The sequence below is a fragment of the Mauremys mutica genome, chromosome 16 (assembly GCF_020497125.1).
Source record: "Mauremys mutica isolate MM-2020 ecotype Southern chromosome 16, ASM2049712v1, whole genome shotgun sequence".
NCBI lineage: Eukaryota > Metazoa > Chordata > Testudines > Geoemydidae > Mauremys > Mauremys mutica.
The window spans coordinates 24,551,382-24,578,190 of NC_059087.1; the positions used below are offsets into that span (position 1 = coordinate 24,551,382).

At 51.4% G+C, this 26,809-nt stretch overlaps 1 protein-coding gene across 5 annotated transcripts in view; it reads left to right on the plus strand.

The window, feature by feature from the left end:
• KSR2 (kinase suppressor of ras 2) overlaps positions 1–26,809 on the plus strand; it is a 302,208-nt gene that overhangs the window by 215,369 nt on the left and 60,030 nt on the right. For all 5 annotated transcript variants that reach the window (XM_044989586.1, XM_044989581.1, XM_044989583.1 and 2 more), the window contains 2 exons: positions 4,680–4,728; positions 6,906–7,273. In XM_044989586.1, coding sequence (XP_044845521.1) covers positions 4,680–4,728; positions 6,906–7,273 — 417 coding nt within the window. The remainder of the gene's footprint in view (positions 1–4,679; positions 4,729–6,905; positions 7,274–26,809) is intronic.

Below are 26,809 nucleotides of genomic sequence, written 5' to 3' on the forward strand. Positions count from 1 at the left end.
AAGATCACCGTAGGCGAAGTCAAAATGCCCGTTGTGATCCTGGGAGACCTTGCTTACCCCTTAATGCTGTGGCTTATGAAGCCATACACGGGGCACCTTGACAGCATAGGCGCTGACTCCGTGGGTGCTCTGGGGCTGGAACACCCATGGGGAAAAATTAGTGGATGCTCTGCACCCACCAGCAGCCAAGCTCCCTTCTCTGCCCCCCACCCTACCTCACTTCTGCCTCTGCCTCCTCCCCTGAGTGCGCTGTGTCCCCGCTTCTCCACCTACCTCCCAGCGCTTGCCACCATCAAACAGCTGTTTGGCAGTATAGCGAGCTCTGGGAGGGACAGGGGAGGAGCGGGAACGTGGTGTGCTCAGGGGAGGAGGTGGGGCTGAGGTGGGGATTTGGGAAAGAAGTCAGAATGGGGCAGGGAGGGGAAGGAGTTGGGGCAGGGACTTTGGCGAAGGGGTTGGGAGGGGCAGGGCGGGGTGGAGTCAGGGCGGGGCCAGGGGCAGAGGGGGGTCGAGCACCCACCGGCGCGAGCAGAAGTCAGCACCTATGCTTGACAGCAGCAAGGAGCAGTTCAACAACAGGCTAAGCAAGTGCAGAATGACTTTTGGCGGTTTAAAGGCCCGCTGGCGCTGCCTATATGGGAGGCTGGACCTGGCCGATGACAATATTCCTATGCTTGTAGCCATGTGCTGTACGCTCCATAATATTTGTGAAGGGAAGGATGGAAGCTTCACTCAGGGCTGGACTGCTGAGGCTCACTGCCTGGAGGCTGAATTTGAGCAGCCAGAGACCAGGGCTATTAGAGGGGTGCAGTGTCGGGCCATAAGAATCAGGGATGCCTTGAGGCAGCAATTTGGAGCTGAAAGCCACTAATCTTTGTTGCTATGCTCAGGAGTGCAGTGCTTGTAATGCTAGGAGGTGATTGTGATTGGTGCAGATGATGCACTATGAAGGTGTAAGAATATTGCCTGTTGCTTTGCAGGGCTCTGTTTGCTTGCAATGAATGGAATAAAGATTGCTTCCAAACCAAAACAATTATTTTATTAAAAAACAACAATCGGAGGAGAGAGACCAACAAAAAAACACATTAACACTGAGGGGGAAGGGGAAGGGTCCCAGGAGGAGGTGGGGTCCCAGGATGGTTAAAGATTTGTGTATGTCCAGGCATCATATCCAACCTTCTCCTTTGGAGTATAGTGCAGCGGGTGCTGTACATCAGCAGGGCTAAACTGCAGAGGGAGGGGTGTTGAGTGCAGTGGGTACTGGGAGTCCACAGGGCTGGACTGTGACGGGGTAGGAGTGAAATGCCGTGGGTACAGACTGAAGCCAGGAGTTGATAAGAGTGTGTTGGCAGTGTCTGGGGGGCGCATGGGAAAGAGTTTTGCGATAGTGGCTGCAGGAGTGGGCGAGTGCGGAGCTGCTTGGTTTGCAGCGCTAGTAGCGCCTGAAGCGTGTCCACTTGGTGCTTCATAATGTTTGAGTCACTCTTGTGGCTTTGTTCTGGCGCGCCATGTTCTCCTTTCAGTCCCTCTTCTCGCTGTTCCACCACTCCTTCAATTCCTGTGTTTCGGCCACAGAGTGCATCATGACATCACGCAGAAAGTCCTCTTTAGTTTTTCGTGGCCACTTTCTAATTCTGCGCAGCCGTTCAGCCGGCGATAACAAAGAGGGAGGCTGGGCTCCCAAGGGCTCATCTGTGAAGCCAAAATGCAACATTTTACAGAAGCAGTGTTGTTTGCACCACACAGGCCACTGATTTAAAACACAGCCACTGTTCACATACCTGTCACTAACTGGCTGGCCCCAGGCAAGCACACATGAGCCACAAGATCCCCAGAATGGTGAGTAGCTGCAGGTGCAGGGGAAATCAGTGTTCCAGGTCTGTACTGTACACTGGGCACAGTGTACCCAGCACTGGGGGGCGGCAGGGGGGGCTTATAATCATGACAGTCCCCACATTTTCCACAGACTGTTCGTTATGGAAGGTATCTCACTGCTGAGGGTGATCAGGGAATCAAGGGAGGGTCTTCGCCAAGCCCGCGGCTTCCGCCCTGGCCCTTATGTGGCTCGGCTGTGTGCAGCAATGGTCCCCTCCCCCCCGTGGTGGCAGAGTGGCACGGGAAAGTAACCGTTAATGGGGCAAGAAACAGAGCAGCTCTGCCAAAGAACCCGCGGCAGCGGATTGCCCAGTATCTCCAGGAGAGTTTCCAGGAGATCTCGGAGGCAGATTCCCGTGAAGTGAGGGAGTCAATCAACAGCCTGTTCTGCCGCTCAGACTAGGCATGTGGTGGTATGCGCATCACACAGACACAAGGCTGCTTTCTGCAACCCTCCTGCCCCCAACAACTCACTTCAGCAATTCCCCAAATCAAAGCCACTTACCAGCAGCCTCCTCTTCTGTTTGCGCTTCGCCAAGATCTGACAGCTGTGACTGACTAGCCTCCTCTGGGGTAGAGAAGAGCTCCTGGCTGCACGCAACTCTGACCTCCAAGTTGTCCTCTCCCGCTGGGTCCCCCTCCCCCTCCACATCCTTGTCCAAGATTTCCTCCTCCTGGCTCAGTCCACTCTCGACTGTCACGCGAGCCACCAAAGTATCCACAGTGGCCTTCGCAGTGGAGGTGGGGTCACCACCGAGTATCGTGTCCAGCTCTTTGTAGAACCAGCAGCTCGTGGACGCAGCACTGAAGCAGTGGTTTGCCTCCCGCGCCTTGCGGCAGGCGTTCCGCAGCTCCCTCGCTTTGCCCCTGCACTGCAGTGTGTCCCGGTCATGGCCCCTTTCTGTCATCCATCGTGAAATCTGTCCATAGGTATCATAATTCCTAGGGCTGGAGCACAGCTAGGACTGGACAGCCTCCTCTCCCCGAATGCTGATGAGGTCCAGCCGCTCGGCATTGCTCCAAGCGGGGGATCGCCTGGTGCGTGGAGCGGACATGGGCACCTGGAAAGATGCGCTGAGACCACTGCACACATCACCGAGCAAACAGGAAGGGGACTTTCAAAATTGCCAAGGAATTTAAGGGGTGTGGATGACAATTGGTCACCTGAGGGCAGGGCAGTAGAGTTCAAACCAGTGACCAGAGAGGCGAGAACAGGCATTGTGGGACATCTCCCAGAGGCCAGTTGCAGCGCTATAATCGACCAGGGTGTCTACACTGGCACTGCGGCGCTGTAGCCCCGGTGCAGAAAGCTGTACGCCTCTCGTCGGGGTGGGTTTTTTTAAAGCACTACAACTGCGCAGTTTCTGCGCACGAAGCAGCTTGGCAGTGTGTACCCCTCGGGAGATACAGCGCAGAAAGCTGCTTTACTGCGCAGAAGCTTGCCAGTGTAGCCCAGGCCTGCCATTAACAGACAAGTGAAAGACTGAATCGGCAGCTGCACATAATTCAGCCTAAACCGAGCAGTGCATGACAGCGGTTTGCAGAAACCAATATTGTAATGGTCTCTGATACTCTAACAGCAATTGCACTAAGGAGGACAGGCAGGGCTATGGCAGGTGAATGCCCATGGGGCTGGGGCTAATCTAAGCAAGCCCTTGCTTTCCTACTCTCACCAACAAGCTCTGTTGTATCCGCTTTCAGTACTGTCATCCTTTGGTACCACAAACTACCCATGCTGTTACTGCTAATACTGCTTTGTGAATGCCTACTGTGAATCCCTATTGATTGCTATTGACACTGTGGTAGCACCTCAGGCATGCACCAGGATCCCCGTGCGCTAGGTGCTGTCCTAGCACAGAACAAAAATACCATCCCCGCCCCAAAGAGCTGATAAAATACTGTTCCTGGGCAAGACCCCGAGGCTCCTAATCCGTGTTTGTTGTGTCTTTATTCAGGCAAACTCCCTCGAGTCCCTGGTGTAAGGGCAGAGTAGAACCTCGCCAAGGAGCACAGGAGATGGCTCAATAGTTATTTTGCAGCACCGGGGACTCTTCTGTGCTCCAGTCCTGCAAGCACTAATGCGTGTGAGGAACTTGACTCACCTCAGTGGTTCTGGTAGCTCTGTGGGGCGACTCCTGCGAGTAAAGGCTGGCCTTGGCAAGATCAGGGCCCTATGGAGCCAGTGTCTTTAAGGATGTCAGACTCGCAGCCTAGCCGAGGCACCATAGTGACATCATAATGACGTCCAGCACTATAAAGGCTATCTCTGTTTCCAAGCCCTGCTTGCCAGGTGCAATGGGGAGCTGGTATCCAAGCTGTGTAGGAAGTCTTCACAATACTCTCTTTTTGGTGACCCAGAAGTTCTAAAATTATGACAGTCAAAAAAATTCCTCTTTTCTTTTATGCCAAATAGATGGGGTTACCTGCGGCTTCATCTTCCAGCACATGTGCTAGAGAGAACTATGCACTTTCCTGCCTTCCTAGGACCAGGGCATCCTTTGGTCCTCAGACCCGCTTGTTATATTAACTGGTGATGGGCTCAAGCCACAGATTTGGGGTTGGAACTTTCTTAACTGGGGGGGGGAGGGAGGGGCCCATTCAGACCTGTCTCTGAAATTAGCAAGTCAACAAGGCGTGTAGCAAGCCCGAGGTTCCTGCACGTTGTTTTCTTTTGGTGGAGGCTGAGCTGGAGGGAAGCAGGAGCTTACAGCCATGTCCCAGTGCTGCTGTGCAGTGTCCGGGCACAGAACGTAGGGAACTTTCCATGCACGTGGTGGCATATTAATTTGTTTTGTTTTTAACAGCCTTGAAGGAAATCCATTGCTTCAAATTGAAGTGGAGCCAACCTCTGAGGTAAGAGACATGCGATGCTACCCTAGGCTTTTTATTTCCGCTGGAGAACGAAAGGAAAAGTTTACGACCTGAACTTGGTTAAAACAAGACCCTGCCACGGCTTCATGCTTTGGCATCTTGCCCCCTTTATGATCTATCTCTCTTCTCAGAGGCAGTTATATGGAGCTGGCTGGCCTCAGCATTGTGCTTAATGGACCGTTATATTATATACATCTCAGAGTGCATTGCACTGAAGCTGGCATAAAATTTGCATCTGCACTGTGAACTGGCCTGCAATTGAATTAATGGATGGATCTGATTCTACTCTGACTTTTGCTGGCTTTAGTGGAATTACCACTGCTGAACAGCAGTGGGAACGAACAGAGAACTAGGCTGGAGGGGGCATTGCTGCCCTGCTATCCCCAGTAGCTCAGAGGGAGGCAGGGTATAAGGGGGTCAACACAGACTTTTAAGCTTTTGATAACAGATGCCAGGATGGTGGGTCTCTGCTCAGACCAGGTGCAGAACAGAGATATAACAGGCACATTTGAAAAACCATCCTAAGGCTAAGTGATTTAGGAGCACCGGCTCCACTGACTTTCAATGTTACGTGTGCTCAGAAGTCACTTAGGCACTTCTAAAAATCTCATCCTGAAAGCGAAAGGGCCTGATTCTTGACTCACTTGCATGGGTTTTATGCCCATGTAACTCCATTCACTTCTATGGTGCTATATCAGTGCCACAGAGCAGAAGATCAGACCCCAAATGTGTCACAGCGACAACAGAAATTAGTAAAATAACATAGATACACTCTGGCCTAAATCTCTCTAGTTTTCCCTGATAATTTGTAAATCTTTGAATTTGTCTATCGATCGTAGGGTTATAGATCACTACAATACCTGAATGTCTAAAAGTAACTGCAGTAGCAAAGTCCCTTCATGGCTACCTTCAAGTCTATCTATCCATCACAGTAATGTGTGTATCTGCCAGGGCACACTGAATGCAGTGAAAAATTATTTGAATTAATTAACAATGAACAATGGCAAAATTCACCTGTGAATCATATTTGATCAGCTCAAATATGTGTCTATCCTAATAGTGTGTGTCTGTCTGATCTTCTACTTACCGCTCTTCCGAGGGATTTTTTTTAATAGGGTCCAAATTCTGCTCTTGTTTACACTGTTGCAACTCTGTTGAAGGCAGTTTGCACCAGTATAAACAAGAGCAAAATTTTGTCCAGTAATGTATTTATATTTCAGTACAGTCTGTATGGGAATATCTGTATTTTGTGTGTGGGTGTAGGGGATCAGACTCTCAAATTTACACAAAACTTGCTAAGACATTTCATGAAGAAACAAACTCAGGATAGTTCTGAGGGCGTTTCAGTCTGCAGCCCTCTGGGCACTGCAGCAGTAGTGGGGAATCTTAGCGAGGCGAGGTTGAGCTTTGCAGGCTCCAGTGCTGGTGTCGGAAAAGCTATCCAAGAAAATAAGGTGTTGCGTTTCAACCTCTTGCTTTGAGCATTTGGTCTGCAAGTTTCCATGGCGACTCGCTGCAAACAAATGTTTCATTTCCCCCTTCTAATGCCCCAAAGCACAGTCTGGCTAGATCCAGGCAGTCGCTAGCGAACTTTCTGGTGCTCACCACGTGCACCTGGCAGGTTTCCCTCCATGTCTGAAGAAGTGCTAGACACTGGAGCTCTGGCAGGTTTTCATGCAATCCAACTTTCCTAGGCTCTGCTTGTGTCCCCTATTAATCCTAATCCCCAAGCCCCTCACTCTTGGCCTCACTCTCGAGCAGCCTCCAAGCAGCACTAATCCCCTTCTCAGCAGAGGCTTGGCACCTCCTCTCCAAGCTCCCCTGCCATCTGGTTAATAGACTGCCTTGACGGTGCGGTCTCTTCCAAATCCTCCATCTGCCACCTAAGCAGAGGAGGAGGAAGAATCGGGGGAGGGGAGAGGTGGGGATTAGGGCATTCCCAGGATGCGGCTTTGACTGTGCCTGGGTTCTTAGACACACGTGTGCTGGCAAAAAGCAATCCTGGGAGGGAGCGGGATAGCTTGTGGCCATGATGGGTGCATCGCTGGGAACCACTCCACCTGGTTTAGTGGAAGCACATGTTCCCTTCCCACCCCTGCTCCCTGCATGCACAGACGCTGTGCGAATGGCGCTGGCTGACCCCACTTGTCTCCCCGCAGAACGAGGAGGGGAACGACGAGGCCGAAGAGTCTGAGGACGACTTTGAGGAGATGAACCTCTCCCTCCTCTCCGCTCGCCACTTCCCACGCAAGGCCAGCCAGACCAGCATCTTTCTCCAGGAGTGGGACATCCCCTTCGAGCAGCTGGAGATTGGAGAGCTGATCGGCAAAGGGCGCTTTGGCCAGGTGTTCCATGGGCGCTGGCACGGCGAGGTGGCCATACGCCTCATCGACATCGAGAGGGACAATGAGGACCAGCTGAAGGCCTTCAAGCGGGAGGTGATGGCCTACAGGCAGACGCGGCACGAGAACGTGGTGCTGTTCATGGGGGCCTGCATGAGCCCTCCCCACCTCGCCATCATCACAAGGTAAGCTGTGGGCTCTGCCACCAAGCTGGGCAGCGGTCGCGAATCCATGCGGGGCAGGCCGTCAAAGCTATGTGGTAGCCCCGGCGGTGATAGTGAGGACCTGGGATATCTTTGCCCTGTAACACAGGGTAGTGCCTTCTCCAGGCTGAGCTGCTGGAGACGACGCTTTGGCACACCAGAGAGAGGCCTAGGCTCTTGGAACCTGTATATGTGGTTGTGAGGTCTGAGACTAGAGGATCTGGAGGCTCTAGTATCCTCAGGGACACATGCCTTTCTTCTTCAGGAACCAAAGATCTAGGGATCAGTCCTGCCTGCATTGGAGTTGATGGCTAAACTCTGGCTGATGTAGTTGAAAGCAAGGAGCCAGCCACTGGTATGTTACAGCTGTCCTAGAGGCAGTTACAACTCACCTCCTTGGACAACTGAAATGCCTAGTATAGATTATGCTGATTAGCACCTTGTAAAGGCTTTTGAATTTGGTCATGAGCGAGAAGTGCTGTCGGCTTGAACTAGGAGGGACGTCACGTCACTCGCTTTGGGTGTGAACGTGTCAGCGTAGATCTCTAAATGCAATTGATGGAATTGCTGCGCTATCCGCTTGTCTGGTGTGTGAAGCCAAGTGACGACGGTTTCTGAAAACTAGCATACGAATGGTGCTTTTCTGCTGGGAACGGGTCTAATTATGTAAGCTAGTTGAGTACGTGGTGGTGTGCCACTGTGTAAGGACAACAGACTGCCTACAGGTTCCACAGATAACTTGGTGCTTTGCTGGTGCTGAGAAATATTTGCAAGCATCTGATTTCAAGGGTCTGCTGGGTTTGAAGGTCACCCGCACCCCCATGGGGAGCAGTAGACAGCAGTTTTTAATAGTGAACATGGCAGAGTTTCCTGGGCTGCCATGCGAGGGCCTTGCCTCAGGAGCGTGTGACAGGGCCCTAAGTAATTACAATGAAAGCTAGCAAATACTGTGTCTCTGGGTTCCCCTGTAATGCTGTGCGAGCCATCACAGATAGGGTCCAGCTTAGGAACAGGGAAAATAATCACCCTATAATATTTAACCAATCTTTACATGGTCAATGGTCAAGTTATGACATGAGTGGGCAGTTACACAATTACTGGTGCCTAGACTGGATCAGTTTCTTCACCCTAGCAGAGAGGCAGGTGGTAGCCAGTCTCTCTATAATAATAATACATTTAAATAGCACTTTACATGTTCAAGGCACCGTAGAGACATTAACCAATGAATCCTCACAATGTCCCCAAGAAATAGGTCTGTACATATTGTTCCCATATAGCAGATGGGAGAACTGAGGCATGGAGGTGAAGTAATGTGCACAAGGCCATACAAGAAGTCAGTAGCAGAGTCAGGATTAGAACTCAGGACCTCCTGACTCCCAACCCTGTGCTCATTTCCCCAGACCTCACTGCCCACAGCTGCAGAAAAAGGAGGGCACAAGAATGGACGCACCTCTTATAGGCACCTGCTAGAAAGGATTCTGCCTCTGAAAACCTGGTCCAAGTTGTTCACTTTCCTCTCCTACCCCTTACTCAATAGTCACCTAATCTCACTGTGCAACAAGATTAAAGAATTTGTCTTCTTATTGGACGGCTTCCATCATGTGACAAGCTCTACAAGGCTGCTCTGTTAGCAGGCAGCACTCGGGGCTTCAGCATCAAATCTTTCCGCAGGCTAAATTATCATTGAAAAGTTCCTGCAAGGTGAGGCTACATTTCCAGACTTCTCTTGGCAGAATTTCAACCCCCCAGAATTTCAAAACGCGCTGACGTTGGAAAGCTTCACAGAGCCATTAGCCGTGAAATATTTCATCATCCCTTCCCCGATCTCCCTTGAAATGGCCCATTCCCAGATTGACTGATCCCAGTTCAATTGAATAATCAGGCACTGGGGAGAAGGGGTTCTTGCTGGCTCACTTAGCGTGCTGCACCTAATGTAACGCCAGGAGAGGCAGACACCGTATCACACGTGCCAGTACTACTGTTATCAATTGCTGCTCTTGCGCTGTTGAATTAAGTTGTCGTTTGCATTCTATCTTTTTAAGACATGGTTTTCAGGTGGCTTGAGTATTTCCCAGGGAAGAGGAAGAGAAGAATTCTTCAGGGCAATCCAAAGAGCAGGGGAGGTACAACTGGAGCAGGGTACAACAGAGGGGAAAAACTTGGAGTGAATATTGGGTATAGGTTCTTCAAAGTGAGACTCTGGACTCCTCTCCCAAGGGAAGTAGTCAGAGCCCAATTGCTTGGGACACCACAGATTAAACAACATACTGTAGGGAACAGTCCCACACTGGCCCTTGGAGGATAGCCTAGATCTCAAATGTCTGTGGTTTCCATTTGATCCTAGAGAGGCCTCCAGTGCTGGATGCTAAGGAGGAGACTCAGGCAGGCGAGGAGCCTCTGTGGTCCTCCCTGATGTCTCCCACCTGAAGTTGTCAGTGTGGATTGCTGAGGGGTGGGTTCTTTTCAACCCTTGCTGATGCTGGATGTGTGCGGCGAGCCAGCCCCAAGGCCATGCAGCACTCGTGGCCCATTGGACCTCCTCAGAATAGGGCTGATGGAGGACTGACGCAATGCCTAGTCCTTCGGCCGGCACTCTGCACCGGGGGGGGCTTACCTGCAATGCAGCACTTACTGTGAAGTCAGAGGGGCAGCTCGAAGGAGCATGTGCTGCCATTCAAGGTACAGAGGGGTTGCAGAAACAGAAAAAGTACCAGAAGCTGTTGAGTTGGCTCTAATGACATCTCTAATTTAGTTGGGGGGAGTTGTCTCTTTCCCCAGTGGCAGGTGATGAAAGGAGGGGTGGGTTTAATCCGCAGATGGTATAAAAATCAATTTTTGGGACATGAAAAGTAAATGCCACCTTTTCCCCCCCCTGGAATAATCCTCATAAACCCTGGCAGTGAAGTTAAACTGGATTTCAGCTCTCTGACCCGTTAGCGAGTACCCAGTCAAAAATTAAAAACCCAGGTTGATCCATTTCTGTAGTGTCCAAAGCCATGCTGCTGCGTTACATTGCATGGAATCGGCCGTTCCAATCACTGGTGGGCGCGGCTTGTGTCCGTTGTCCCTTTGATACAAATACTGTTGAATGAAGCCCTTTGGATGCGTATTTGCACAGCATTTAGATTCCATTTCATATCAGGACTCATGCAATATTTTTCTAGCTACAAACCATTTTCTGTCCTAATGCCTTTTTATGTAATCCCAGCAAGGTGCCAGTTTTGACATCTTGACAAAATAAATATGTGCACTGTGGTCGCTTGATGCATTAATATTGGGTCTGGAGAGCTTGCCGATCTGCTTTTTCCCATATGTTTTCAGTCCTTTTTAAGGTCAAAGTACAGCTTTATTGGATTGCCCTAAATAGAACCGATGTCCCTCATGTCTGCCAGCACTGAATGCTTCTGGAACTGACTTTACTCCGTGTACAAACGAGGCTGAATTGGTTTGTACGGCTGGTTTTTAAATCACAGCTGGAACCATTTTTTTGTTTTCTGCTGCTTGTAATGGTACTGGATGGTGGAGTGCTCCAGCGCCCTTGTGCTATGGGCTCGGTAAATGCCCTGTATTATGACTGGGCTGGCTAGTTTGGGAAGGTCTGGGGGCCTGGGTGGGGAGGAAGATTCGCAGATGAATCCCAATGAATTTTCATTCAAATCCTAGATTTAATCATATTTGTAACACATCCATTATTTCCTCCATTGCTTCCAGACGTCTCTGTTCTCCTGCCCGTTCCTCTCCATTTCGGGTTCCTCTCCAGGATCTGGCTTAGGGAGGCCCTGGCTATGGAATGAGTGGCGTCACATGACACAGGAGTGGGGCTTGTTGAGGAATAAATCTGAATGACCGAGGGCAGAACTGGCTTTCATCTGCAAGCTCCTGACACTTCAGCCCTTGCTCTCTGACTGCCGCTCCCCGTGGGTTCATGCAGACATTGGGAAGGGCAAGGGAGGATCTGAGCCTCAAGAGACCCTGCACGGGGAGGACTTGCAAGGGCTGGAGCAGTTTTTCATGATGGGTTCGGTCAGAGAGGATAGCTCTGTGTCATTGCCAGGGCATTTCTGTTCACCCTGCCTCCTCTATTGGTCTGGACAGAAGGTTTGGTGGTCCATGGTGTCAAATGGCACACAGAGGCCCAGCCAGATTAGTCCGTGGGCTGGAGGAGATCATCAACTGGGGGCTCAGTGCTGTTCAACCTCATTCCCTGGCCTGAGGCTGCATTGGGCGGGATCCAGGACACAGGCAGCAGAGAGGTGGCGCTGAAGAGTATTTATAACTCACTTCTCAGCTAGCTTTGAGGGGAGCCCTTGTAGGAGCTTTCTGCTTTACCCTGTGCTCCTGCCGCAGGGCATGCATTGCAGGGTGGCTGCCTACCTGCATCTCTTGCGTGTGCATGGTGGGGCGGGGGCAGGGGCCTACGTGAATTACCTTGTGTGTGGGTGGGGCCCTATGTGCCTTGCTTGTGTTGCACTGCGGGGGCAGGGGCCTACGTGTATTACCTGCCTGTATTTTGACTCCTGGCCCCTAAAAAGGAAACTAGCATCAATGGGAAAACGCTTCACCTGATGAAGTATCTGATCCAATCAGAGCCATTCTTTTTAGTCCTGGGCTCATTCATATAATCAGGTGACTGTGTTGTGTAGCCTAAACCTGCCTTTCCCCAGTCCTGTTTGGGTCAGGGTTAGGGCAGGTATCATCCTTAATAGCAACATAATATTTGTGATCTCTGTGCAGGAGATTTACCCTTCATAGGCAAAGAGACAAGGTTTTATTTCTTCCTTTAACAGGCTTACCTAGGAGCAAATTCAGTTCTTACTGTGGCCTTCAGGGAGTGAGTAGACGGTGCATTCAGGAGGGGATTGAGGCACAGTGCTGGGCTCAAGGGATGTTAGTTTGATGGCTCTACTTGCCACTTGGGGCTCATTAAAGATAAAATCAGTTGAAAAATTCTGAATTTCCTAACCCGATTCCCACATCTAAGCAGCCTGGTGGTGACTGGCAGGGATATGCAGAACTCCAGGGCACAGGCTGTAGGGTTGCACAGCTGACCGTGCTGTTAAAAGTCCGGTCGGCAGCGCAGCGGGGCTGAGGCAGGCTCCTTGTCTGCTGTGGCGCCATGCAGCTCCCGGAAGCAGCGACATATCCCATCTCTGGCTCCTATGCATGGGGCAGCCAGGGGGTTCTGCATGCCCCCCATCCCCCCGCAAGTGCTGGTTCTGCAGCTTCCATTGGCTGGGAACCGCGGCCAATGTAAACTGTGGGGGCGGCATGTGCGGATGGGGCAGCGTGCAGAGCCGCCTGGCCGCGTCTCGGCATAGGAGCTGGAGTGGGGACATGCCGCTGCTTCCAGGAGCTGCTTGAGGTAAGCACCAGCTGAAGCCTGAACCCCTGACCTCCTCCTGCACCCCAACCCCTTGTCCCAGCCCATATCCCCCTCCTGCCCTCCGAACCTCTCGATCCCAGCCCAGAGCACCCTCCCACCCCAAGCCCCTCATCCCCAGCCCCACCCCAGAGTCTGCACCCCCAGCAGGAGCCCTCACCTCCTCCCATACCCCAGCCCGCTGAGCCAGCCCGGTGAAAATGAGCGAGTGAGTGAGGGTGGGGAGAGTGAGTGACAGAGGGAGGGGGGATGGAGTGAGTGGGGGCAGGAGCGGGGCCTCAGAGGAGGGGCTGGGGCTGGGGCAAGGGTGTTCAGTTTTGTACAAGAAGAAAGTTGGCATCCCAACCGGCTGTCATCCGTAGAGTGTGGATTGGCTTCAGCAGGCCTCCTTTGGCACTTCCCTCACAGAACCTTCGCCCCTAGACACAGGTGACTGCCAGTTGCTGTTTAAAAAGCCCCTTTTTCTTCCTGATCACACAGCGTTTGCCACCGAGGAAGGAAACATTTCTCTACATTTGAAAACAGATGTCTCCAAGCTATTAAAGAAATCTCTGCTTCCAGCCCCTCATTTTCCAACCCAGCGTTCAGAGCACTCAGCTTCCTAGCAGGGCGCTTCAGCAGAGCAACGGAATCTGTGGTGCAAGACACAAGGAGGAAGTTTTGTGTGTGTGTCTGTACGTTTTCCATAGCCTGTGTGTGGGTGTTGTTCCAGGGTCAGCAGAAAGGTCTCTCCTCCCTCACCCAGACACCCTTGTCTGGGGGACATTTCAGTACCAAACCAGACAAGCTTTGCAAGTTTTGTGCACATGATGTGACACTGCAACAAAGTACAGTAGCGACTACGGCCTAGGGTGGTTTATCAGACCATCTCACTGCTGGGGAACAGGCATGGAGAAGTTAAGCGATTTGCCTATGAACGCATTGTGTGTCAGTGGTAGAGACTGGGTCAGTTCTGTGCTTTAGCTGCTAGACTGGGGTAGTCAATAGGCGGCCTCCAGACGCTTCTGAAAGGACCCTGAAATCTTGTTATTTACTTATTATTATCATTGGTTTTTTATGATTTTATCTGAAGTCTGGACCTTGACTATACTTTTACCAAGAGATTCAGACCTTGACAAAAAGTAATTGGCTATTCCTATTCCAGACTATCCTACTTCTTTCCATGTTTCCTGAAATGTCTCTGAATATGACTGGTCTAACAAGGCAGCCCTATTACCCATATAGGAAAGGAATTATACGCGGTGGTTTCATGACAGTTGTAAGCACCCGCATTTTGATATGACACCTCTCGGAAGCAATGCGGTGGGAACTCCTACGAGAGTTTCCATCAGAGCTGCTAATAGATTTTCCCGGAGGTAATGAGCAGTGTGGACATTTAACATTCATCTTAATTTGACATTAGCAAGAATGAGTGGGAGCCGGAGTGTCCCAAGTGCTGCATAATAGATGGTGTGAAACCACAGAAGAGAAACAGCATCAAACTCCTCAGCCCTGTGGCACTGAAGGATTTTTTTTAAAAAAAAATCTTTATACTGCAGATGAAAAATTCCAAGTTCCTTTGGCAGGCTTTGAAAGAGAGAGCCTGCACCGACCGCACCACAAATACACAGAACATTCGCTAGGAAGGGTTGTCTAGTGGTGAGAGTGGAGTGTAGGACTGGAGAGAGGAGCTGGCCATTGGGATCCTGCTGAACTCTGCCACTGACCTCAGGCAAGTGACTTCACTTCTCCACTCTTCCATGTGTCAGCACTTACCTATCCCACAAGGGGGTTGGGAATCCCGATTAATGGTTTTCCAGTGCTTTGAGGTCCTTAAAAGGACAAGGCATCAGTATTTGATTATGGTAATGACAAGTGTATTGGCTCCAGCCTTCACTGAAGGAGGGAGGGTCGCAGGAGTTACAGAGCTGTAGGACCGAGTTCTAGGTTCTTCTAGTCAAAAAGAGGAGATGTGAATATTTCTTGTTCCTCTTTCATTCTGTGTCTCATTAAGCCTTGACCGTAAAACTACGGGGACATATAATATTTGTGCCCACTGAAGCCCTTTAAAGAATCTAATGATATCCCCAGCTTTGAAAACTGCTTGCGGGAGGGAACAAGCCTTTGAGCCGTCGATCTTTTATGCAGAAAATATGAGATTTGGGCCAAAGTTTGCTGAGCCCTTCTAACTCCCATTGGCTTGTGTGGGAGCTGCAGGTGCTTAGCACATCTGAATACAAGCCCACTTGTATTTAGGAACCAGCTATAGGCACCTGGGTTTGAAACTTTTAACCTTAGACTCTCCAGGCCTATGTACCAGTGTGCATCCAGAACGGCTCCAGATTTACAGCGGAGTAATGGAGAGCAGAACTGACTGCTGCTTGTGTTTCTGTCAGACTGCCTGGCATAAAGAATTAAAGGGTGGTGTACCCTGATCCATAGTCCAGGAGCACCCACAATGTGTGAGGAAAACCCAAGGGAGCACTGAAGAGCAATACCAAGTAAACCTGAAAATACAAAATGAAACCAGGAGGATTTACGGAGGCGCCTTTCTCCAGCGGGACTGCCAGCACGTTTTACAGTAGCGAGAGCAGCCCCTTCACGCTCTCATGGTGCGGATGGGGGTTGTTCCGAGGGAACTGAGGCACGTGGAAGTGACGCAAGTTACCCAAAGGCAGACCGTGAGCAGCAGAGCTGGGAAAAGGAATCCCACCCCCCAGCCTTGTGCTCTAATTACACATCTTCCATTTCACTGCGGCGGTGGCGGGGATTTTCAAGGGAGTGTAAGGGAATTAGATTGTGACAGTTCTCGGAGTACCCAGGACTGGGAGTCATCTCGTTACCTCCTGACTCCAATGAATCTTTCTTGTGGTAGCTGGATGTCAGCTCCTACCATGAGCAGCCTTTCAGCCACTCAGGCACTCTCCTCTGGGCTCTGCCCCCGCCAGCTTCACTTTACAGGGTAACAATAGATGCACTTCACTCCCTGAACCTCTTTGAGGAGTTTCTCTATGATATCCAGCCCCTGACACTGGCTACGCACAGAAATTCCAGCTCCTCTGCCCCCAAAGGTGCAGTGTACCCCAGTGCACCAGCTTTGCCTTAAACCACCGTGCCTGTACACCGCACAGCACTTGGGAGCACTTGTAATAACGCAAGAGAAGGTTTATTTACGAACGCGTAGAGGTTCCGCTAGAAACAAGAGAGAGTTGTGGAAACAAATGGTTACAATACAAAACACAATCATAAAACACAAACCTGGGTCTACACTTCCTTATCTCATAAAGTAGACTTCCCCTCCCAGTTGCAGAGCTGGCTGCTTTCTCAAGAACCAGGATCCAAACGTTCATGAAAGCATCCCCGTTCCCCTTAATGAATAGATACAGAGTGCTTCTCCCTCCTCTGCTTTGTACTGAAAACAGCCTGTTGTTTCTATTCACGGGCAGAGCAAACCCCTGTCTTGATGTAAAATTTCTTTTTTTTTTACCCTCAGGTTGTTTTGGTTGTTTGTTGCCTCTGATGGTTTCCCATCCCAAGCCTTAGTAGCGCTTAAGCTAACCAGTTGAGCCTTGTATTGCATCCCCATCCAAAGAGGGCAGGGTAACAACTCCCTCTTGCCCGAATGGGCCACCACGGAGGGCTAGTCCACACTTACCGTCCGGGTCGACGCGGCGAGTTCGACTTCTCGGAGTTCGAACTCTCGCGTCTGATCTAGACGCGATAGTTCGAACTCCGGGAAGCGCCACGGTCGACTCCGGTACTCCACCACTGCAAACGGCGGTGGCGGAGTCGACCTTGGAGCCGCGGAGTTCGACCCCGCCGCGTCTGGACGGGTGAGTAGTTCGAATTAGGGTACTTCGAATTCAGCTACGCTATTCACGTAGCTGAATTTGCCTACCCTAATTCGAACCCCCTTTTTAGTGTGGACCAGGCCTGAGACACATCTCCTGGTGACTGATTTTTATGCCCAGTCCCTGAAGCATACTTTCAATATAAATACATTTATTCCTTAAATACTATCCCCACGGATATCTTGTGAGGATTATGAATTTTGACAAGTCACAAGCTTCCTGTAGATACCTCACATGCTACTCTTCATGGATGAATATCCTGTAAGACGTGTTTGGTGGAATGAGTTTGTCCGCTCTGAGATGAGAGAGATCTGCAGAGAACTGGGGCCCCTTTACCAAGGGGTTGCTGTCACAGGTGCCTCTCTTCATTCAGCTCCTTTGAAAATCCAAGCCCAAAAGCAGACCCAGGCCCATGCTGCTCAGCGCTTTGGTTGCATGCTGAGAAGCACTTGACCTGTGAACTGGATTTTGACAGTAACTTTTTAAACGACACTCAGATTCCAGAATCCACTAACAGTGGTATCCAACCTGAATACACAAAAACATGGGACGGTATGGCAAGCCTATGTCATAGGGGCTGGAACTAGGAATGCTGGGGAGGCTGCTGCATCCCCTGGCTGGAAGTGGTTTAATCATACGCAAGGTTTACAGTTTGGTTCATTGGCTCTCAGCCTCCCCCCCCCACCATAAAAACTGTTCCAGCCACCTGCCCACATTGGAGTCTGTGAACAAGTTTCTCTCCTGGTCCCTGCAGTAATGCTGATTAAATAATCATAGAAGGAAGTGTAGTGTTTAAACCTTCAACATTTTGATGAAATATTAAACACAACCATTTTCCGTCGAGCAGGATGGAAGTGGGTTTACATTCTCTTACCCTGGGCTCCCACGCTAGCCTTGTCACTAATGATGTCTCTCCTTGTAGAAAGATGGCAGTCAGCTCAGAAAAGCCAATCAGAATTAGGGATCTTAGGCTCAGGTACTTCTTACTGTTTCTCAATTAATTATGGATGCACCATAGAAATATCAGAAGACCCAGACCTCCTTCTCATAGGTGACTTATCAAGTAAACCACCAAAGATGAAAAGAGTATTTGCTGTGTTCTTCCCTCATGGCAAAGCAAGCATGTTTTAATGACATGGAAATCATTATGTGCCACTAATTAGCAGTCGGGATGGGAGGCTGAGGGATGGAAAGAAGATCCCGTAAAGTATTTCAGTAGCATCTCATCCAACTTCCATGCAGTGCATGGCTAGGCGGTAACCTTGATAGGCTTTATTCTGAGGCCTGTCATCAAGAGTCCCATGAGTTGGAGTCAATAAAAAAAAAATCACATGGGATTTTTTCAAGAGTTATGGGCATTAACCCTTTCTTCCCTAGGCTAGACAGTGCCTATTTTAAACGCCCATGTAATATCAACCAAGCAATCGATGTTTTCGCTTCCTAGCAGGAGCAAAAAGTATGGGCTTGTCCTTTAACTCAGGCTTTCCAGGATGGAATCTGTGGGATTTCAATAACTGTTCTGAGCAGCAGCGATAGTTCTATGGGATACTCTTGTGGAAGTGATTAAGGAAGAACACTCCACCTTTTTTTAAGGTATACAAGTAAAACTGGAGGCGATTGGCTAAATCAATTATATATTGCAAACCCGGTGCTTAGACTCCCTGCAACCTGAACTGCAAGTCCCAATTTACACTGGGTACCAAGCAAGTTACTGTGGGGGTTCTTCACACAAGACCTTTTATAAGAGGGGGAGCAAGACTCTCCCTGCTATGAGACATTTCAGGTGCCATTTGGTAGTCACGTTGTTTCCCGTACTATCAGAAGGTGCTGGTGGGGGTATTGCAGTGCTCTTGCCCTCCAGTGCAATGCGTGCCCATTATTTGCTTGGCGGGTGCCTTGAATCCACCAGATGGCTGCATTTGAGTGGTGCTGCTTTCTGCCTGGCTTTGTGAAGCCTCCTGGAGAAGAGCTGTATCCGCAGGAAATCCTGACATGAACCAGGGCACCCCCAACCCACCACTCTCCCCTTCTGGGTTTATTAGTTTTTTTAGGCAGTGAAGAAAAACAGCAGCGCTTAATTAGCAGTCGGCCGGTGTGCACAGAGATGTCATTGTGAGGCGTTCGAACGCGCGGGAGGCTTGTAAATCTCCAAGCTGGCTGGAGTCGCAGGGTCATCCTCCCCCGGGAAATGTTTGCAAACTAGATGCCGTCTGGAAGCATTTCGAGGCTAAAGGCGGAGGGAGGGGGAAAGTGTGACGGTCCCATCACCAGCTCCCCCTGTCAGGACCCTGAGATTCCCCTCCTGACCACATCTCTCTCACCGCCTCTTGAGACCCCTTTCACATGCTCCATCGTGCTGGAGGGGGCAGATCTCCCCACACTTTCCTCTTTTGGAGCTGTCAGGGGCGCTCTCTGGTCGGCCGGAGGGGTCATTGTTGAGTGGCGTGAAGCGTTCTCTTCCCTCGATCGGCTGGGAGCACGGGCCCTTCGGAGATCTCCCTTGCGTCAGCGTGGAGATGACTGGGCTGTAACCCTGCAGGGCAGGTGCAGAACGCTACGTGGCAGCTGGACTCCTTCATAACCTTCCCTCATGCTGGGATTCAGCAGCCAGGGCAAGGGTTTCCTCTCGCACGCCCTGCCTTCCTGAGGGGCTTGGCCCAGAAACAGCCCTTGTTTCTCGCTGGTTTCAGTTTTCCTGGCATAGGCTGGGCTATAAAGCAGCTCTCCGTCTGTCTGTCATCTCACCTCTGGAGGAGCTCCTTGGAGGGACCCCTTCCTCTCACCACTGCGATGAATCACAGCTGTTAGAGCTGGAGCCAGCCCTGTTTGCTCCTTTCGGTCCCACCTCTGAAGGGGACGATGCCCGACTGTTCCCTGCACTGCCTTTGCTAATGCTTGGTGCAGCCTTGCGTTCGCAGGCCCCAGCAATGGGGCACCCACCACTGCCCTGCGGAGGGCGCTCTAAGAGCTCTCTCTGTCAGGAAGACTTTCTGTTAGTCAACCTCAAACTTTCCCCTATGCAGTATCATCCCCCAGTTCCTCCTCACGCTCCCCTGCACCCCACCCAGTGCTCCATCCCCTGGCAGCCCCTTCACCAAGGTCTCCGAAGTCAGGAGTCAGTCCCCCCACCCCCCTGATCAGTTTTCGTTGCTCTTCTTGGAGCAGTCTCCCATTAGGATGAATCATCTGACTCCTCTTCCTTGGTTTCGAGTCCTCTCCAGTTGTGTCTTCTCTCTTCATTGCATCCGATGAAGTGAGCTGTAGCCCACGAAATCTTATGCTCAAATAAATGTGTTAGTCTCTAAGGTGCCACAAGGACTCCTCGTTCTTTTTGCGGATTTTAACGTGGCATTCAGATACGCTTTCCTTCGCCACATCCTCTTGCAGTTTCTCCCCTTTCCGTCTTCCCTGTCCCTTCTGCTCCACTCCCTTCCCCCCTCAACAACTCTCAGATGGCATTGGCCACTCCTCTGATTGTCCCTTCCTGCAGCGTCCGTAGGGAACAGATTGGCACACGCTAGCCTCCCTGTATGGGTGACTGGCTACACACAGCAGCAGGGTGGAGATGACTCAGGTGTGGAATTCAGGAAGGTGCCAGTGTTCAATGTGCTGTGATACACAAGCTGTAAGCTTGTCTCGCAAGGGGCATGGGAGGGGATTCTCCCTGACCCAGTTCCCTCAAGGCAAACACAATGCCGCGTGGGAGCTCTCGACAGAGACTTGAAACTCTCAGCTCTTCAATGCCTCTGTCTGTGCCAAATCTGCTGACGTTCACAATGTCTCATCATCTCTGCTTGTAAATCTTACTGCATAAGGGGAGCGGGGTAGGAGGCGTATGTCACATATTTAGAAGGAGGGGAGAAATGTAGACATCTATGGAACTCAATTACTCATTACACAATTCAGAAGATCTTGCATTTCTTTCCAGCACGGGTACTTTGCAGGGTCAGTGTGTGATCATATTTGGAGATGAGGGATAGTAAGGGGAGGAAGATTTCCAAACCTGTAGCTGCTGCTTTGAGAGGGTCGGTTGCTCTGCTCTGCTGAATAGGTCATGTCTGCTCAGAGGTGTCTTCTGTATGTTTTTGTTACCTTTCCTTAATGCATAACAATATTTGTCCCCTGTGGTGCTTTCCGTCTGAGGATCTCAAAGGACTTTCCAAACCTTATTCTCAATAGCCCTGCGAGGTTAGAATCATAGAAGATTAGGGTTGGAAGAGACCTCAGGAGGTCATCTAGTCCAACCCGCTGCTCAAAGCAGGCCCAACCCCAACTAAATCATCCCAGCCAGGGCTTTGTCAAGCCGAGCCATAAAGACCTCTAAGGATGGAGATTCCACCACCTCTTTAGGTAACCCATTCCAGTGCTTCACCACTGGGTAGGACTTGTTATTTCCACTTTACTGATGGGGAAACCGAGGCACAGCTTGGTTAAGTAACTTTCCCAAAGTCACACAGTGAGTCAGGGACCGTATCCGGAACCCGTGTGATCTGGCTCCCTGGTCCTCGCTCTGCCCATGACACTGCGCTGTACCCTTGTTCCTCAGGCGAGTTCTCTTTGGAAGCCTGCCAAGGGACTGGCGTTTATTAAGATTTGCAGTGTGGGTAGATGGAGAGTTCAGTGCGTCTCATCCATCCTTCCCCCTTTTGCGACTTGTGTCGGTGTCAGTGAGCTGGAGTGATAAACTCTTTGCCCTTGGTATCCCACTGTTTTCAGACGCCTCGAATGTTTGGATTTGGGGGTAAGGTCCCTCCCTGGACTTTAGCTCCTTTTCTCCTCTTGCTTTCTGCCCCGTCCCCTCCGCCCCTGCTGCATTTCAAATAATGAAGTCCATAAATCACATAATAAACAGCTATTGACGTCCTGCCCCGGGCTGGATCATGATTGACTGACCCGTGGGAATACTGTTTTCCTCAATCAATAAGAGGCCATGAGGGGGAATAAATCTTGATAATAACTGACAACAGGAAAGTCAATACGTGTATTAATATATACATTAAGTGAGCATGTATCTTCCAGTGAGAGAGAGCCTGCGGGGCTGCGGGTGAGAAGTGACTGAAACATCCTGGCTGTTCGGGGGTGAGGGGTGCGTGGCAGTGGGGGTGAATGGGGGCAGGGGAATTGCTGCGGGAGCAAAAGCATTCAGGCCTTCCAGAACCGTGTCGGGAGGCGGGGATCGGCACAGGAAAGCAGCGCACGTGATCGGGGAGGCCACACCAACCTAGCAGGGGAATGATTTTTGGTCAGTGCCAGGAAAGTGCTTGGCGTTTAGCCAGCGTGTTGTGGTGTCATGGGAAAGCAGCCATGGAAGAACGCTCTTGTGCTTTCCATTCATGCTCTGCCCCTGCCCTCCTCGGTGCGTTTCTCCCATCATGCCATGGGCTAGAGCCCGGCTTGGAAAGGCGTGGTTTGGGGAAGAGAGAGAGATTGTGTCTCTCGCAGATGAGTGCGCAGTGCTTGGCAGGTGAGCACTGTGAAAGGCTTTCCCCTCTTGTGCACTGCTCTGACCCACTTTTCCTTGTGCTTCGTTTCCTCAGAGGCCATGCAGGAAGAAAAGAAGGTTTCCCGGTAGAGAACCCTGCTGCCGGGACAGTACTCGGTGGGGAGCGCCAACCGCCACCTGCATAAAGCTTGCTCAGCCGTGCTGTGGCAAAGCACGTGTTACAGCCAGGCGTGGTGATTTGCTCTGGCTTCTGGGCACAATTTGAGGTGATGGATTTAACCTGCTAAGCCCTTAACCGGCTTGGGTCCCGAGTTGCTCTGAATCGCCTCTCCCCCACTGGGACGCCTTGGCCGCTCAGCCGAGGTGCGCACTCTAACAGCCCCCTGATTTAACTCACGCCTGGGTCCCACAGCCCTGAAACTCCCTGTAGCTGGTGCTCAGCCAGAGCCCCACGCTGACGACTTCCTGGCCCTTAGAGCTGGCAGGAGGGGGACCGTTCTGTTCTGTGGCAGTTTTCGAGGGCTTGAAATTTGCTGAACAAGTTGGAAACGAAACCGTTTGAACATGGGCACAAAAATGGACCTGTGCTGAAATGACCACGGTCAGATTGGAACCTGAGCGTTTCGATTCAGGGCAGCTCTTTGGGGTGAAGAGAGAGGGACTCTGACGCTCTCTAGCCCAGTGTGTGGGACACGTGCGCTGCCCTATTCAGAGTGACTTGGGGTGCAAAGCTCTGCTCTGAAAGAACAAGGACTTGAACCTGGGTTTTCCACGTCTCAGGGCAGTACCCCGGCCAGCAAGGAAGAGAGTGTGTGCCCAGCTCTCTCGCTCCTTGGAGCTAACCTGGGTGATTGCCACTGAGGCCTGAGTGCCTGGCTTAGCCTCGCCTGGGTCTGCGCTTCCCCACTGCGGAACCGTACCGGAATGACTGTGTCCTCGCTGTCTCTGCACTCGCCCGGGTGTGTCTGGGAGCAGGTCCCATGGTTTGTTGTGTGGAGAGGCTCTAGGGTTCTTTCCCAATCAATTGTGGGAGAAATTGTCTGTCCTTTGGGAGGAATTGTGGGAAGGGTTGGAGGACTATGGGCACTGGAGTGATTTTAGCCTGCGTCCTCGCTAGGGTGACCAGGTGTCTGGTTTTCGACCCGAACACCAGGTCAAAAAGGGATCCTGGCGGCTCCGTCAGCACCGGTGACCAGGTTGTTGACTGTCCGGGCAGTGGCGCTGCGCAGCAGAGCTGGCAGGCTCCCTGCTAGCCTCTGCACTGTGCGGCTCCCGGGAAGCAGCCGGCATGTCCCCGCTCCAGCTCCTATGTGTAGGAGTAGCCAGGGCAGAGGTGAAAGTAAGCCGGTCTGGTCCGGCATACCGGCAAGAGCCAGTACGCCATGCCGGACCGCACCGGCTTCCACGGCAGGGATTGAAAGGGCTCTGGGCTGCCGGCAGCTGCGGGCAGCCCAGAGCCCTTTAAATCCTGGCCGCGGCTCCGGCGGCGGGGCTGGGATTTAAAGGGTTCAGAGCTTCCCGGGGCTGCGGGCAGCCCAGAGCCCTTTGAATCCCGGCTGCGGCTCTGGCGGCCGAGCTGGGGCCAGGATTTAAAGGGCTCAGGGCTCCCCTCAGTGGCAGGAGCTCCGGGCCCTTTAAATCCCAGCTCCAGCATGGCAAAACTTGGAGTTCTCCCCCCCCGGGGGGGGCTCCCAGACACCTCTTCAGCTGGGAGCCCCTGGTTGATTTAAAGGCCCTGGGTCTCCCAGCCACAGCTGGTGCCCCCGGGACTTTAAATCTTAAGAGGCCACGCCTCTTCCGGATGGGGCCACGCCCCCCTTAGGACTCCGGCAAGTCCTGTAAGTTACTTTCACCCCTGAGCCAGGGGGCTCTGCATTCTGCCTCCGCCCCAAGCACCGCCTCCGCAGCTCCCATTGACTGGGAACCACAGCCAGTCGGAGCTGTGGGGGTGGTGCAGTATGCAGAGCTGCCTGGCCGCACCTCCGCATAGGAGTCGTAGGGGGGACTTGGCAGCTGCTTCCCAGGAGCTGCACAGCGCAAAAGCGGCTTCTGGGAGCTGCTTGAGGTGAGCACCACCTGGAGCCTGCACCCCTGATACCCTCCCGGGCCCCAACCCCAACCCTGATCCCCCTCCCGCCCTCTGAACCCCCTCAATCCCAGCCTGGAGCACCCTCCTTCACCTCAAACCCCACATCCCTGGCCCCACCCCAGAGCCCGCACTCCCAGCCGGAACCCTCCCCCCCATGCCCCAACCCCCTCCCCCAGCCCTCATCCCCCTCCTGCCCTCCAGTCCCCTCAGCCCCATTCCGGAGCCCCATCCTGCACACTAAACCCCTCAGTCCTGGCCCCACCCCAGAGCCTGCACCCCCTGCCACACCCCAGCCCAGTGAAAGTGAGTGAGGGTGGGGAGAGCGAGTGGCAGAGGGAGGGGGGATGGAGTGAGCGGGGTGTTGGGCCTCAGAGAAGGGGCAGGGTAGGGACGGGGCCTTGGAGGGGAGGCGGGGCAGGGGGCAGGGCAAGGGTGTTCGGTTTTGTGTGAGTAGAAAGTTGGCAACCCCTAGTCCTCACTGCAAAGTGGGTGGGTTAAAGCTGAGCCAGAGTTTGAAGCCACCCCCTCAGCCAGGTCAGTTGGGCTAGGCCTAAATCACCTCTTAACTCAGGGCACGGGTTCTTCTGTGTGGACAGTGGGCGGGTTTGGATTAAAACCCAGGTAGGAGCCCAGGTTAACCGTGTAGTGTAGACATACCCTGCGCCACACCCCCAGCACCACCTTTCTGTCTATCTGCGTTGGGAAGGAGGCTTAGTATGGACACTTGTGCATTTTATTATTTAAATGTCCTGTGGGCCCGTGCACCCAGCGCTTGACCTTGTAAGCAACTTGTAAACGTCCTGACTTCTGATGAGAGTTTTGAAGCAGACAGGATATGAACCTCCCAGAGGAACAGGGGAGGGAATGCTGACACAGCCTTCACTCCAACAGTGCTATCAGGCTCCGCTTTAATTTAACCCCCTGGGGCGGCCGCTGGCGAGAATTGCCTGAAAGTAACCTAAATAGCTGCCTAATGTGATCTCAGGTTCAGCCGGATTCTGCATTAAGTGGGTGTTATCTAACACAAGGCAGAAGTGACATTTCACTGGTTCATACTGTCTGAGTGCTCCTTACACTCAGCTAGTTCTTGGATGGTGTTTCCAGCCAGAGTCACTTCCTTGTTAACATGCGTTAATGTAATGCTGCTGGGTTTAGGTTTCCAGCTCTGCAGGGGAATAGTTAAGAGAGAGCCTTTTTTTTTAACTTTAACGTTTTTTAAAAAGTGTTCATACTGAAGACGGCAACCCAGGCTCTGATACAGCAAAGCACTTAAATCAATGGGACGTCTGTACATGTCTAAAGCGAAACACTTTGCTGGAGAGGAGCAGATGTGGTTAAAGGTAAGTGCGTGCTTGAGTGCTTTGCTGAACTGGGGTCCTATCCAGGCTTCCTCCTCACACCAGTACAATTTAAATTCAGTGTTGCTATTAATCTCTGCTGCTCCTCCTCTCCTCCACATCTGCCTTCAGGGTTGTTCCTTATCTGCAGGTTTCCCCAGTGTGGCGGTCATCTTGGGAACTAAGCAGGTCGTTGGGTCAGGAGGACAGGCTATACTAAAGGCGGAGTACAGAGAGGTTTTGCTGGGCACCTTGTATCCTTCGGGAGAAGTACACAATCGCCACAGACTGAACCGTTCCACTCTGCAACACTCTCATTTCTCAGTGGCTGGTCAGATTTGTTTCCCATCTGCCTGTGTGAAGATGAAGTACTAGGAAACAACTCATCAATCTTGTGGGGGCTGCTTGATTTTTTTTTGCTATCTCTAAGGTGGAGATGAGTTCCAGGCAGGCTGCTTTTTTAATCAAAAGGTTTATGTCTTCACTCTCTTCAAAAGAAGATATTTTCTTCTTCTTCTTCCTAAAGTTCAAAAGACCAGGAAGAACATGGAGCAGAGAATATATTAGGCACCTTCAAAGGGAAGGAAGAGGTCAACATTGCTTTCCATATCCCTGTACATCCCTTCAGCCTCTCCAAGCCAATTATAAGCACATCTTTTCAAAGGGAAGCGAGAGCAACACGACGCGTCAAGCGTTCTCAGTTGACTTGTTTGCAACAGGGGGTTGAGATAAACCATTTGGGACTGTGGTTGCTTTCCTGGATCTTAGCTGTTTTCCAAATGGCAGGAGAACAGCTTGTCTTCCCTGACAGTATCTCAGAATGGGAGACGCTTCTTGAAATAAACATGCATTGAGTTTGCTTCCTTTAAATAACTTGTTTCTTATAAAGCCCGGATGGAATTGTAGCCACTTCCCAGGGGGGTTGATCTCCTCTTCCTCCTGCCCTTACCTTCGAATCAGCTGACTCTCCTGCGGTTATCTTGCATGCCAGCTGTTGAAAGTTCAGTCAAGAAAATTCTGCTGCTTAAGTAATATCCATCAAAGGACGGCGTTTCCATCAAGAGGAGGTAGGCAAGGTGGGGAGATAGTGAAGGAAGGACAAGAAAAGTAATAGTCTTCAGGTCTGTTCTCTCTCTCTGAGCTAATTTCCCCTTCAAAGGCACCACCATATGGAGCTGAATGGTTGCAGGGTTTGGCCAGTAGATGTTTGCCATTGTAATGGCTTGAAAATGTTGCACTGGAGTTTAATTAAATCCCTACTTTGCCATTGGTGTTGCTTTGGCAGTTTCCTGTTCTAAGTAGACAGTGTGATTGCTATCTAGTTGATAAAACTGGAGTCTATGGCATGGCTTGTCTGCAGGGTGATGAGCTACTGTACCAAATGTTTGTGTTTAGGACACAGCCATAAGCATCTGTCTAGGCCCCCATCTTGGACACAT